At 41.2% G+C, this 14,754-nt stretch overlaps 1 protein-coding gene across 1 annotated transcript in view; it reads right to left on the bottom strand.

The window, feature by feature from the left end:
- The window catches only part of CCDC93 (coiled-coil domain containing 93), a 52,208-nt gene extending 43,626 nt beyond the window's left edge, over window positions 1–8,582 (bottom strand). The window contains exons 1-4 of the mRNA XM_057430334.1: window positions 8,297–8,582; window positions 7,041–7,154; window positions 5,209–5,303; window positions 2,699–2,810 (exon numbers count right to left, since the gene is read on the bottom strand). Coding sequence (XP_057286317.1) covers window positions 2,699–2,810; window positions 5,209–5,303; window positions 7,041–7,154; window positions 8,297–8,338 — 363 coding nt within the window. The 5' untranslated portion in view covers window positions 8,339–8,582. The remainder of the gene's footprint in view (window positions 1–2,698; window positions 2,811–5,208; window positions 5,304–7,040; window positions 7,155–8,296) is intronic.
- Window positions 8,583–14,754: the final 6,172 nt, after the last annotated feature.

The following is a 14,754-nucleotide window of genomic DNA, read 5'->3' as shown; positions in this document are numbered from 1 at the left end:
GGGACTGATTTGAAATTTACAGTTAGTAAGTGAAATTTTGAATTTAACAGGGAATTGAGTAAAATGTCATTATCAAATACATAAATCCTACAGGCCATAGTGTGGTCAGTCTATTATAGCTCTTCTATGGTCTTTTTCAGAAGACAGTATACTAGTGACACCAACAAGTTTTCTTGAAAGCCTCCTTGAGTTGGGATGAATAAGGAACTAACGGTATCTGAAGCAGGCAGAACTTTACAGGGACCTATCAGAAAGCCACAGTTTCTAAAAACAATCCTCTACATACAGAAAAACTAAGCTCATCAAGAATTCTTCACCAAGTTTGGGTTAGATATACCATTTACTGGCCAGCTACGGAGAGTCAATGCCCTGAGAAATCCAGAAGCTGATTTCTTCCCTGTTCAGAATTAATGTTTTGCCTTTCCAGAGGTAAATATCCCAAATAAGGATTTTTGATCAAGCAGGTCAGAGAATATTTCATGTTCTCACTTTAGCAGAAGAATTATTCTTCCTGTGAAAGAAATCTTGTATTTGATAAATATAACCATTCATTACCACCAAGTGACTAGGGCAAGAAATTAACATGGGCTGGATTTTTATTATTTAGGAAATTACAAGTTTAGAAGTAAAAACTCACATTAACAAGATACAGACTTTCCACCTTAGGCAGCCTCAGCACAGCTTGAAAGCTGTGTAACAGTAGTACATACCATGTAACTTTATGTGGAGAGCGCCCTTACCCTGGGCTTCCCCCAAAGCCCCTTAACTAAAACGTTACAAGAAACGGACAACAGGAAATTTTCCCACTTCTTATGAACTGGGATTTATATTAACATCTTGGTAGATCCTTTCATAGGCAGGAGGTAAGGAGATATTTGATGAAAAAGAAGCTTGCTTAACAGTCTTAATTTTCCCTATTTATCAAAGTTAAATTGTGTGTGCTGATGAAAGTAAAACAAAACAATGATAATGAAATACCAAGGATTCTCAAGATACCACACGTAACTGGAACACATCACATGTTAGCTTAAACCTTAATAAAATGGGGAACTATGAGCATGCATATGGCCAGTTCATGGTGCTCAACTGACACACAGTTAACAGGATCACATTATAGAATCATAGAACAGTTAGGGTTACAAAGGACCTTAAGATCATCTCGTTCCACAACACCGACACCACAACTGAACCATATCACCCAAGACTCTGTCCAACCTGGTCCTGAACACTGCCAGGGATGGAGAATTCACCACTTCCTTTGTGAATTCTGTTCGCTGGCACTGTTCCAGTGCTTCACTACCCTTACAGTAACCTAAACTTTCCCTGTTTAAGTTTGAACCCACTACCCCTTGTCCTATCACTACAGTCCCTAATGAGTAGTCCAGTCCCAGCATCCCTATAGGCCCCCTTCAGATACTGGAAGGCTGCTATGAGGTCTCCACGCAGCCTTCTCTTCTCCAGGCTGAACAGACCCAACTTCCTCAGCCTGTCTTCATACGGGAGGTGCTCCAGTCCCCTGATCATCCTCGTGGCCCTCCTCTGAACTTGTCCTCAACATAAAAAGGACATGGAACTGCTGGAACACCAGAACTGCACACAATACTCCAGGTGAGGCCTCACAAGAGCAGAGCAGAGGGGCAGGATCACCTCCTTCGACCTGCTGGTCACGCTCCTTTTGATGCAGCCCAGGATATGGTTGGCTTTCTGGGCTGCAAGCACACACTGAAGCCGGCTCATGTTCATTTTCTCATCAACCAACACCCCCAAGTCCTTCTCCACAGGACTGCTCTGAATCTCTTCTCTGCCCAACCTGTAGCTGTACCTGCAATTGCTCTGACCCAGGTGCAGGACCTTGCCCTTGGCATGGTTAAACTACATAAAGCTGGCATCAGCCCACTTCACAAGCATGTCAAGGTCCCTCTGGATGGCATTCCTTCTCTCCAGCGTATCAAACAAACCACACAGCTTGGTGTCATTGGCAAACTTGCTGAGGGCGCACTCAATCCCACTGTCCATGTCAGCGACAAAGATGTTGAACAAGACCGGTCCCAACACTGATCCCTGAGGGACACCACTCATGTGGTGTCCCATTACCATCATCCTCATGGCCCTCCTCGTGACTTGCTCCAACAGCTCCATGTATGTTGAGGACACCAGAACTGTACACAGTAGTCCAAGTGAGGTCAGAGCAATTTATTTTTCCACTCGTACAGTTTTAGAGTGATACAAATGAAGGATCAATTAATCTTAAAGAAAAAACCTCAGCTGGCTTCTGCCTTATTCATATCCTTTTGATCGAGTGACTATCTGCATAACTTACTCCATAAGCTTAAATACAGACTGCGAGATATTTGTTCTGTTTTCTAGTGTTGCAAAATGGACTATCAGATTCTGAAACAAGCTTAAATTTTAGGGGTTTTAGGCAGGCATTCCATTTTTGCAGAATCTGACTCCACTTCAAAAAACGTAAAGCTTGGTGTGTGTTTTTCTTAAATGTCGATCAAACAACACATAAGAATTCCATCATCCGTAATGTCACTCAATTCTTTAAAAACATTAATTTAAACTACTTCTCTGTAATTATTCATTCCAAAGTTAAATAAAGAGCCGAGTAATACTACATATCTTCGTTAATCTCTTTATGCAAAGTTTTTTTAGCTTTTTTCAGCAAGGTATTGAAACATCACAAAACTATTACCTGTACAACGGGAAATATATGAATGAAATCCAGTCCCTGGATCTGATGTGGTTCCAAACGATGAGGACACTTCATTTTTGGCAATACCGATACAATTTTTTCGGTTAAGGCACTACAATAAAACAACAAACACACGCATGTATGCTACCATTTTCTCTTGTAAGTTACAAATTATTTTTGCAAACACAGTTAGAAGTTAAAAGGTTCCCTCTAGTGGCTTCCACTGTACACAGCTGCAAAAAGCAATCAAACTTCCATTTAGAAAATAGATTTTAATTCTACTATATATATAGTTAGTCTGTGAAGTGGTGATTAAACCCCTAGTGATTTCATTTATAGTACTGCACACAAAATTTTAAGATCTGCATGCCTGATGAGATAAAATACCTATGTTAGATATATCTACAGACACCTTTGTATATTATAACATACATGAAGAAACACTAGCTTTAAGAACAGTTCTACTAAGTAAATGATATGCACTCAAAGAAAGTCCAGAATCAAATGAAGGACTTAAAAATTTGTTTGGCATAACTCCCCAAATATACCTTGATGTTACTACTGAAATTTTGAGGTTAAATATATATTGCACCTAAAAGCTAAATACACAGCATGCTTCACAGTTTTGAAGTGAGTAAAACTGAATTTGCTGGCAATCTTGTTCTAACAGCTCAAGTAAGAGCTGGTAAAGCAAAAGGATTACCCTAACACAAGGGATTCATTTACAAAACCATCAGACTGCTTCCACTGAATCCCTTATAGGGCAAGCTATTTCTCTATTTCTTTGTTGCCAATATTGTCAAACACATTTGTAAAGCAGGTGTCAGCACAGAGGACGAGCACTTTATTGGAAAAACTAAAACTACTTTTCCATGAAGGAAAAAAATTAACTGGCCCAATACTGACTTCAGTGACATTCAGTACTGCCCAATGTACAACTAATATTCTATAAGAACAAAGGCGAGCAAGACATGAGGCACAGACCAAAGTCTAGGAACAGAGCCTGAAAAATTATACTTCTAAAGAGAAATAAAAACCTTGACATAATTCTTACAAGGCAATAGACGCAAGATTCTCTCCTAATGTATGCTTCCATGTTTATTTCCAACCCAGCAATTAAATAATAGGACACCATCAAAATGTCTTCAGAATAATACTGCGAAAATACAACCTAACTTTTCCTTATCTTGAGAACATCCAGAAGCACTGAGCCACCACCAATATAAACATTTTAAGGACATCAAAACAGCCTATACTTCCACTCAGAACACTTTAGATTTACAAAAAAAATCATTGTTGCTGTTTTGGGAAAGAAACCTGATTTTTGTTTTACTAGTTTTGCATCCAGTTAGCTGGAAAAAGAACATTTTGAGAACAACTTAACTATTTCCTACCTTGCTGTTCTTAAGAGTAACAAAGATGGCAATTACAAAAACTAGGCAATTGTAAAAGCCACCTTCAATCCTAGTCTGCACTTAATGCTTTATGTATTTAGTCATTCATGATGATTTAATTGTCTTATTAGAAATCTTTATTTATAATGTGCTACAGTCTTGCCAATGCTAAATGACTTTAAAGAAGGCGGCACAGAAGGACGTTATTTTTAACTACATTGAGCAAAAAGCTCTCTTCATGTAACTGTAACTTGACAGGCTAATCTTATTTCCTGCAAATTTTAATTATGGCTCTTTTGTCACAGAAATGTATAAAGCAATAATGTAGTTTAGAATGTATTTCCTTTCTCATCATAAACAACATTTACAACCTCCCTAATACAGGAATTAGCTATCTTGTGAGCAAATTCCATGCATAAGAAATGAATCAATCAAATACGGTCTCATTGGGTCACCACAAAGAAGGAACTCTTCCTCAGTAACTCTTTCAGAAACAGTGTCATGCTTTAAATTGTTTGCTGATGCCTACAACTATAAAGGAAAGCCATAAAGGAAAATCAGAAGTGTAAATAACAGCAACACTGCAGACAGAGACATCAAGGAAGATCTTTTAATGTTGTACTCCAGTTTCCAGCAGCATGGTCTCCCTCTGCCCTTTGTTTTGGCTTCAGCATCATCCCCTTGTGCCAGCACAAGCATCTGTACAGCTGCATAAAGAACTGGATCCAGGAACTGATTCATGTTGAAACTATATATTTTTTTTTGGTAGGTTTTAATCTGGATCAGTTCCCAATCCAGTTCAAAGTACAGCCCCACAAATACTTTCACTACTTAGTACGGATATAAGAACATGCAGCACAGAGGGAAACAGCACTGTCTTTTTTTGGAATAAGCTTCTTTCTGGTTCTAGAGTTTGTGGAACTACAATCTGAGAAATCCAGAAACAAGTGCAGTGTTTTACAAATAGGTAGTCTTGAAAAACCGGAAACTTGGACTAAAATTTTTTTTTACAAACAAGCAAGTATCAGCTAACTTTCCCCCCACACCAGCCATTTCTTTTCCAAGAAGAAAAAAAAACAAAAAACCCCCGCCACACCTACCATTTAACCAACTTACATTTTTTGACCAATAGTAGAGTTTTCCTGAAACAATAAATCAACATCAATATCAAAGCTGCAGGTAGTGATGCACCACGTCATGCCACCTACCACCTACCAAAGGACCAACAGCATAGTTAGTTCCATTTTAATTTGAAGAGGTAAAACCAAGGTACACCTTAAAGGCTTTATTTATTACAGAAACTACAGCTTAGTACTTTCTCCATTCTCAGTATTCTTACATGGAGACTAAAACACACAGAAAGTAGACAACTTCTACATATAATACACATATACAAGATAAAACATATATAGAAAAAACAGCAGTTAGTGACATTCTAAATTCCTCTCTTACCTTTATGCTAGTTTTGACACAGTTTTCATTAAAAAATCCAAACCAATAGATAAAACACAACAGTATCATAAATTACATGATCTTTAAAAAGTGACTGTATAAAAATTTTGTCAAGGATCATAATTTCTGTATTCATATATTTAATTTTTATATATAACCATTGCTACTATTATTCTTTGCTTGCTAATATAAGCCACACCAAATGCTAGGCATAGTATCAACATTGCAATGAAAACCACCAGCTCTGCAGAAATTTCTATTTCAGGCGCTATTCCTACAGCTAGTTAGGCATATTTAAACTCCCAAGCCATTTCATCAACTTTACATAAATTACATAAATATTTAAAGACAGCCTGCATAAACATATGCAAGTTAACCTAAATGTATGCAAAGGCAATCATAGAAATAGGGATTAAAGTGTGGAATAAGTTACCAACATCACACAGCAACTTAGGGTGTTTTATACAAGGTTTTGTAACACATTACCCTTCTCATTACCCTCTGCAACAGTTAACCAGTACCCCTTTTACACTAGCATCTAGATTATTTTCAACAGCAATTCTCATTATTGTATAGGTTGGGTATTGTCATGAAAAGGTAACTTTGCAATTGTATTTAGGCAAGTATCCACCTGATGCATCCATTTCTACACATAAATGCAATAATATTACATCCTAAGGTGGTCTCCTTGGAACTACTTTGTGTCTGTGCACAGTCTCCTGAGCATGTAAGGTCAGTAATGCCAAGCAGTTTGAAGAAACTAAAATTGCACTGAAAAGTACAGCTGTGCAATGATCAAAGAAATAGCAGAAAACAGAGAGTCTGTTTCAGGGTTGCTGTAGTTCTGTGTTTTCAAACCTTGGTTCAGGAATTTCTCAAGAGTCAGCACTCAAATGATTCAGAAGTCTCTTTTCGACCTGAACTTTGCTCACTGTAAGTATCACATACTTCCTTTCTAGGACAATGAAAGGTTAATGTACATAACATTCTAAAGATACATAAAGCCAGCCCAAAAATAATCTCACTAGGCTAACTCTTCCATTCTTAAACAGACCTCTCAAGACAAGTATTTCCTCGTTTCTTACTAATATTTCTTTTTAAAATTACCATTCTATCTCCAATTATCAAGTCTTTCTAGCTATTATAACTGGAGCTGAGAGAGGGGCAAAACTCCCCATATATAACTTCGGCCATAACACCCTAAAAAAAACACACCAGCAATTAGTTGCATCCAGTTGTCTCCTTTAAAATAGGCCTTGTTACACAAAATTGTTTTTCAGACTGAGCAGTTCCTATCTGTCTGAAACTGGGTCATTTGCAGAATTATTTACATAGAAAAGCCTCTTATGTTGCAAGCGTCTTCTTCTTTAAAGTCACCTAGAACTGCTAAACTACCCAGCAAAAGAAGTCTAATCCTCAACTGCTAAACTACCCAGCAAAAGAAGTCTAATCCTCATACACTTAGGAAATTAAAAGAAATACCGCACTGGTCTCACCTTATCAAAGGGTGATAACCCTTTGATTCTGGCTCGAAAATACCCAGCGGCCACCAACAGTTCCAAAATTTCAGTCAACTTGATGTTTTGTTCCTCATCTTCTCTTGTTTCAACCTGACAAACGAACAACAGAACACTAATTAACTGTTTCTCTTTCATTCTTTCCATTAATATTTTCCAAACTTTATCTTAACACAAACCATATATCAGGGAAAAACTTTACTTCCATTAGCAACTGGGTTGTTAATTTTAAAGATGTTAAAGAAATAGGTAATGCATTTCTACATGGATTTAACAACACTTTTTTTCCACCCAGTTAAATACTTTAATCTGCTTTCGCTGTTCAAACTCCTGGTCTACTGCTTGCCTCCAGCTAGACAGACTGCTACTATTGTTATAAGACGATTTATTCTCCTTTGTGCACACTTGTTTCAATTTCAGGGTTCACAAAATCATACACCTTAATTTAACACTTCTATAACTTTTTTACAAAAACATGAGGAGAAGTTCATGTGGAATTCCACTTTTTGGGTAATGCAATTTTAAGCAAAGTGCACCAATAACAAAAAAGTAAACTCTGATGAGCAGCCTGGATAGTTTCAGTGCTCCAAAGCCTTATCAGCGCAGCAAGCCTGTAAAAGCACTTTTGTCCCCACGTTACAGGATGAAACCCTACAGCTCCAAGAATATATACGACTTACTCAGACCAAACACCTCAGACCCAGACAAGAGAGACATCTAACAGGGCTTCAGGTCTCCCCTTCGAGGCTGCAGGGGTGCGCGCGCGCGCGCACGCACACCACACACCACCATCCTCTTCCCCAAAATCTTTTCGACAGCCTCCTCCTCTCCTCTCCTCTCCCTCGGAAATATGTAAAACCTCGCAAGTGGGGACAAGGAAACGCCATGGTGCGCAAGAAGTGACCAACACAGGCGCTGCCCACAGCCCCACAGGCCCCCCCCCGCGGGAACGGGGCGCACAGGAGCCCGGCTCCCCACTTCTCGAAGGACCGCCCTCACGGGGCCGCGGGCCGCACGCGCGGAGGGCCGAGCCCGCTCAATAGCCATGACCCCCGGGTTCCCGGCACAGCACCAGCCGGCGGGAAGGCGAAGAGGGGAAGGCGCAGGCAGGGAGTCCGGGGAAGCCAGGGCAGCGAGGCCGGAGAAACAGCGGGCGGCCGCGCCTCGCCAACGCTGCTCAGCCTAACGTGAGGGGCGGGGGGAGAGGGAGGCTGGGGGAAACGGCGATACGGTACCTCCTGGGGAGCCTGGTACTCCTGTCCCCTGGGGACGACCATCGCCCTCCGCCTCCGGCAGCCTGCGCCCGGCCACTCAGCCTGTCACGTCCGCTTCCCCCCTGCCGCCGCCGCAACGCCCGGGCGAAGAGGTGTTCCCAGCCAGAGACTGCCGGGTTCCCCCGCCCCCGCTCAATGGTTCGCCCGCACCCTCCCTGCGTACAAGCGCATCCGGGCCGTGCCATTCACGACCAAAGGGGTGTGGGGGAAGGAGGGCGGGGGCTGCGCGGCTCCCCGGCGGCTCATGTGACTGACTGCATGAAGCGCAACCGCCGGAGAGCCGTCCCACCCTCACCCACCAGTGCCCGCGGGCGGCGGCCCTGGGCGCTTCCCGGGTTACCCCCGTGCCCGCGGCTGCGCCTGGGCCGCGGTGGCAGCGTCCGCGCACGGCCTCTTCCCGCCCTGCGGGCACCCACTGGTGCCGGGCGCCCGTCCTTCTCTTTTTATCTTTGGCAAGAGGACCTGAGGCCTCGCACTGGCACGGAGAAGCAGCTACTGAGTGCTCTATGACCTGAGAGATCAGCCTCGTGACCCACAGGGTGCCGACACTCCTCCATAGCACCTGGGTTTCGCTTGATCACCTAGCAGCTGAGGGGGATTTAACTACGTGTCTCTGTCCTGCACACAGACCCCATGCTCAGGACCCTTTGCGCCCCCTTAACATGGTTCTACCTCAGCCTTGGGGCAGCAAGCGTGTTTTCGGGCCCATGTATGAGGGTAGCGCTGTTGGGAAGGTGAGCACCTGTTTGCCTTCAGGGACCAGTTATGCTGGAGCCTGGCCTCCCATCGCATCTTCACCAACTCTAGCAAGCCCTACAGCATGATGAGTGTTCATTGGTAGTGCCAGTGTTAGGAAGGGATGTCTGTGCCTAGACACCATTTGGTCACTAACACCTGTAAAATTACACCAATGCACAAGCATTTATTGGGTGATCACAGTCTGGTAGTGAACTAATTCACAGCTCAGCAGCAGGGTAAACTTTCTTGTCAATGTGTCGTGGTTTAAACCCAGTCAGGTAACTTGTTCACTCACTCCCAGTGAGTGGTGCCGAGCTGACAACAATCGAGGTCCGTGTCCGTCTCACCCCCCCCTGCACCGGGGCTCTCCCCTTCCCCGCTCCCGGAGGAACGGGGAGGAGGATCGAGAGAGTGCAACTCCTACGGGTTGAGACAAGAACAGTCCAGCAACAAATCACCACCGCTACTATCAGCTAAAACAATGATAAGGGAAAATAACAAGGGAAGAGAATACGATACCACCGGCCAAGAAAGCGAGTTCCACCCGGAAGCCCCTGTCCTTCCGGGTAACTCCCAGTTACCCCCCACCCCCGGCATGATGTGCTGTGGTATGGAATACCTCCCCGGCTAGCCCGGGTCAGGCGCCCCGTCTCTGCTTCATCACAGCTTCCCCTCCTCCCTGGCAGAGCATGAGCCTCACAGAGTCCTTGGTCAGGGTAAACATCACTTAGCAACAACCGAAAACATCGGCTTCACCAACACTGTTCTCAAGCTAGAAGTCAAAACACAGCACTGCACCAGTTAACACAAAGGAAAAACATGACTGCTACTGCTGAACCCAGGACACAATGACAGCTTCGGAAATAACTGACAGAGGTCTCTTTTCACACCTGCCCCATGTGTTCCATTTCTAGGCTCCTGGCCATTATAAAAAATAAACTGTGTAAGGCTGTGGCTGGAAACATCTCAAAGAGGTGAAGAAACAAGCCACGCAAGAGCATTGTTTCCATTCGTTGAAGGGCAGCGGAGCATACCCAAGCCAGTCCACACCAACTGCTGCCCTGACAGAGTAATCAAAACAATAATAATAAAAGCAAAAATATGCCAGGCTGGCCCAGGCTACGTACTGGTGTAACGACAGGCCATGTCTTAATTAGAGTTGCCAAAAACTGTTATGCTGCCCCACAGGCTAATATGCTCACAAGAGCAATGCTGCTTTCTGCTCTTTGTCTTCCTTCTCACAAAGAACTGTATGGCTCTAATTTGATTGGCATGCAGAGGGAGACTTAAACAAACAAGGAAATAAAAAACAGGGACGAGAAGAAGGGTTGAAACAGAAGAGTGTTAGGAAGGGATGTACATGACCTTCAGACACAGTGGCCAGCACAGGTTATAACTACTGAAAAGAAACATCAACTTGTAAAAACACTTCCTGAGCCGTGATATGGTCATAAGACTCTTTTTCAAAGCAACACACTAAAGAAAAAGGGTAAATAAAAAGCCAAGGGTAGTATAAACTAGGGGCTTAAGTAGTAACTGAGTATTAGACAGGGTTTGAAATTATATACTTGCAGAAATGTAATAGGTTCTTTTAATTTGCTTTCTGTCTATGAGACCGCAAGGAGTGGAAACATTTTTCTCCTTTACAGTGAAGACTTGAATGTTCCTTCACCTGGTACATGGTTAGGAAATGAAAAGGAAAGACAGGAAAATAATAAAAAAAATGTATCTGTTGTCATTGCAACTTGTATTTGATGACTTGAACCTCAAATCATTGCTTCCCAATACCTAATTGTTATGCAAATTGACCCTGTTATCCAGACAGAGGCATTGTCCCCTATTACATTCAGATAATCAATTTTCTAAATACTAATTAGATTTTAAAATGGTCCCAAGAGGGGTACCATCTAAAAAAGAAAATCCTCCCTTCCTTCAGATCTTTAGATTTTGTGCTTGCAAATCTCTAGCAGGTTCAGCTTTTACTCTCCCTGCTCTGTTTTGATCTGTGAAGGTAAGCAAGCTCTGGTTCTTGGTACAGCTGCTTTGAACAATCCTGTCTTGATTTTTGAATTTCATTAATCTTGACCCCATGAGGCTGGGCTAAAGAGCTTCCTCCCTTTTATTATAACCCCATGATTTTTTTAGCTGTTCAGCCTGGACTTCTGACAGCATCAGACGGTTACAACTGAAAATAGGTTTCAGTGTATCTTTTAGCACATACTTGGTTTTTCTTGTAACAAGAATTAAGAGATGTGGTTAAAACAGCAACAGCAAGGGCTTCACTCTTTGTTGGGCAGGCACAATTAGATGAATAAATAGACAGACTTTAGTAATTTTCCAGTGTTTCTATGCTGAGAAGGTCTAAAAGAATCTATTTCCATAAATTCTGCGTGATAGGTAGCGGAAGTATAGCTCCCTGTGCAATGGTCCTTTGCACAGCATATTTTTGTTATGGGTAAAAGTTCTTTTATGTATACCATAAAATGAAGTGTCATGGATAGATCTTGGGAGTAAATGGAAAGAATCCCACTGAATGCACTGGACCATGGACTTCAGTAATGCCATGACTGCATCTTCTGAGTTGTATGTCCAGCTACAGGAGAAGCTGAAGCCAACTGTAGGGGACTGAACCCAGTTCCACAATCAGTTTCAGTTTTTGCATTGTTTTCTGCTGTTCATCTACTGTACAAGCTCTGTTTTCAACCTATTTTGTTGTCTGGCAGCTCCAGCACAGAGATCACTTCCCGATCCCTAATGAAATGACTCTGCCATGACGGTTTCCAGATAGATTTCTGGAATCAGCAATACTGCCAGGAGCCATATCATCCTCTGTGTACATTTATTCTTTTTTTTTTAGTTGTTGTCTTGATCATATCCCTTCTGCTTACAGTTATTCAGCTACTCTTGATCTATTGTTTGAGATGTAGTAGATACAAGGAACCAGTAGGCAACTGCAAATTCCCAATTATCATCACTGAAGTGAGACCCTGCACTGTGAAATGAAAAAGTCACAGACCTGTTACAGTAGCCATTGTGCCAGAGGCTGCATCGAACACACTGATATTTTTTGCAAGGTATAGTGCCATTTCAGCGTAACATCTAACGTTAGTGATTTTTTAAACATGCCCACTATCACATCCATTGATGACATCTAGAAGGTACAGTCCCACAAAGATCCTATTCAGTCTCACCTCTGAATGATTCCTATTCACAGCATTTAGTAGTTTAAAACGTTCAGGGAGACAGGAAGACATTTTTCTTGAAAATTTTGTTTGTGTAATTTTTATTATTTTTTTATTAAGATTGGCAATGAATATTTTTGGCTCACTCACCAAGCTGTTAGTTTATCCCAAACATACACAAGGCAATCATGAGTAAAACAGGAGGGAGTAATGGATGAGAAAACAGAAGCAGCTCCTGTTCATGGTCACCTTCCTGGTGATGTAGTTAGCAAATGGCCAAGCGATAGTTCCTTTTTAAGCAGAAGGAAAATGGAAAATTTTATGGCCTGTGGAATTTCTAGAGGATAATACAGTCCAATAGTGAAAATGCTGATGTTCTGGTAAAAAAAAAAAAAACAAAAACAACAAACAAGCAAACAACCAAACAAACACATCATGGTCCATATGACAGAAGTTGACAAAATTGGTGACTGGTCCTCTCTCCAGTTTCATCTATGCAAGCTCTTTCATAGCAGTCTGTCTGAAGAATACGAGAATGTTATAACTAAGTATCTGATTAATACTAAAGTTTTTACCAGACTTCTTTCACTTTTGGTCACATCCCTCAAAGACTGGGGTCAGAATATGCAAGTAACTAGTCATTTGGGGTACTTCAATTTTTGAGAAACTTTACAAGGAGCTTGATTTTCAGAGAGTGCCTACTGTGCCCAATTTGAAAATCAGGCTGCTGAGGAGTTTCTCAGTTTCTACATGGGTACACGTTGCAAAGTCCAGTTAAGGACAGGCACAGTACACCTTGACACAGAGTAATGACTCATAGAAAAGTCTGTTTGGGACAGTGCCATTACACATCATCTCTTCTGAAAGTCTTGGGTCATCTGTAGCTGTCACAGTCAAGAAAAATTAAGCTATGGGAGAATTAAGGTTTTTTTTCTGACATATCATCCATGGAACAATTAAGTAAGACTAGTCATCAGGTCTTTACCTAAGATAAAAAGAAAATGAGAACAGTTGCACTTTAAGTGCATCACACAGTCCTCAATTTGGGCCAGGATATTAAATTTGAGATTGCAGCTGTGATTATGACGCAGCACTGGGAAGATTTTTTTTTTTATTTTGATTTTATATTTAGACTGGGCAAATCTGATTTGGAATTGTTGGAAAACAAAAAGCTCAGGAATTTAAAATATACTTTTAAAAGGTAAAACTTTTCCCAACAGAATCACACTTTAAAATTTATTTGGTGTTCAAAGATTAAAAGTAGAGAGGTTGTTGGATTGCTGGCTGTCTTGGAACAAATCCTTAAAAAGGGGCAGAGAGGCATATATTTTCTCTGTGCCTTTTTTAGGCAAAATATATGGATTTAGACTTTACCTTCTTTGTGTCATAATAGTATGGTACATGCTCCACTTAAAATAGTTGTTAAGAATGAACAGTTAAGTTCTGTGACAGTCAGATAATTTAAAACAGTAACAGACTTCTTACACATACATCTCACTCCCAAGAGAAAGAAAATCTCAAGTGAAGGTGTTTCTTTGGCATTTTCTTTCACGTCAATTTTTGTGAAAGAGAATTTAAAAGGCACAGAAGTAGTAAGATGAACAAGAGAAACTACCAGTGATACAGAGGTAGAAAGGACAGAAAGATAGAGATACAAGATGAACACTTGAAGTGTAACCTTGAAGAGAGCTAACCAAAATGGAAAATAGGCTGAAGGCTGCGTGGAAAGGCATGTGAAGTACGGAACAAAGACATTTCCACTTACTTGATTTCTGTTTTATTCCAGTAAACAGGACTTCACCATTTCTGTGAATTACAATCACTGCATCAACTATTTAAATTTAGAATAATCTGCAGCCTTTTGTGATGAAAAGGTTTGGATGAAAAATATTAACTTTTATAAATCCTCCACCTTCTTCCTATACTAGTGTCTCATTATGGCGCTAATAGCAAACCTTTAAGATATCCAGGACTACTCATAAACTGCTTACCATGCAGCTTGCCTGCAGAAAAAAAATTAGCTGTATATTTTCTGGGTAGACATCAAGTTTAACTTGAGTAATTTAAACGTGTATATGTGATTTGAAATGAAACAGTTTCACAGAACATTGTTTTTCAGGAATTTTAGCCTGACTGCAACTAAACCCTAAATGAAGAGCAAATTTTGCTACTGTTCACTCTACTCCCTCCATCTTCAGACTGCTTTTTAAGCAGTAGACTCTGGCATATTCCAGAACTGCCATTAGGAAAACCTATCTTTTTAAGAATCAAATCTTGCAAAGGCACTTTGAAAAATGGTGGAAGAGCACCATCTGGTGACATTGGGCATATCATTATATTCTGCTGCCATTAGAAAATATATTCATGATGTACAGCCTGTGTTTTGGAAAACCTGTCTAAATGTGTTTTAAAATGTTTTAATTCATTATTCAATTGTGCATAGGAGTACAGGAGTGAACTTCCTGAAAACAAATCTTAGCTGACAGGGACCCTATCTCT

Source organism: Pezoporus wallicus, unplaced genomic scaffold (assembly GCF_028554395.1).
Source record: "Pezoporus wallicus isolate ANWC-B61680 ecotype Strahan unplaced genomic scaffold, APGP_CSIRO_Pwel_v1 contig_5261, whole genome shotgun sequence".
Lineage (NCBI taxonomy): Eukaryota > Metazoa > Chordata > Aves > Psittaciformes > Psittacidae > Pezoporus > Pezoporus wallicus.
This window is presented reverse-complemented; position numbering and strand designations above follow the sequence as displayed.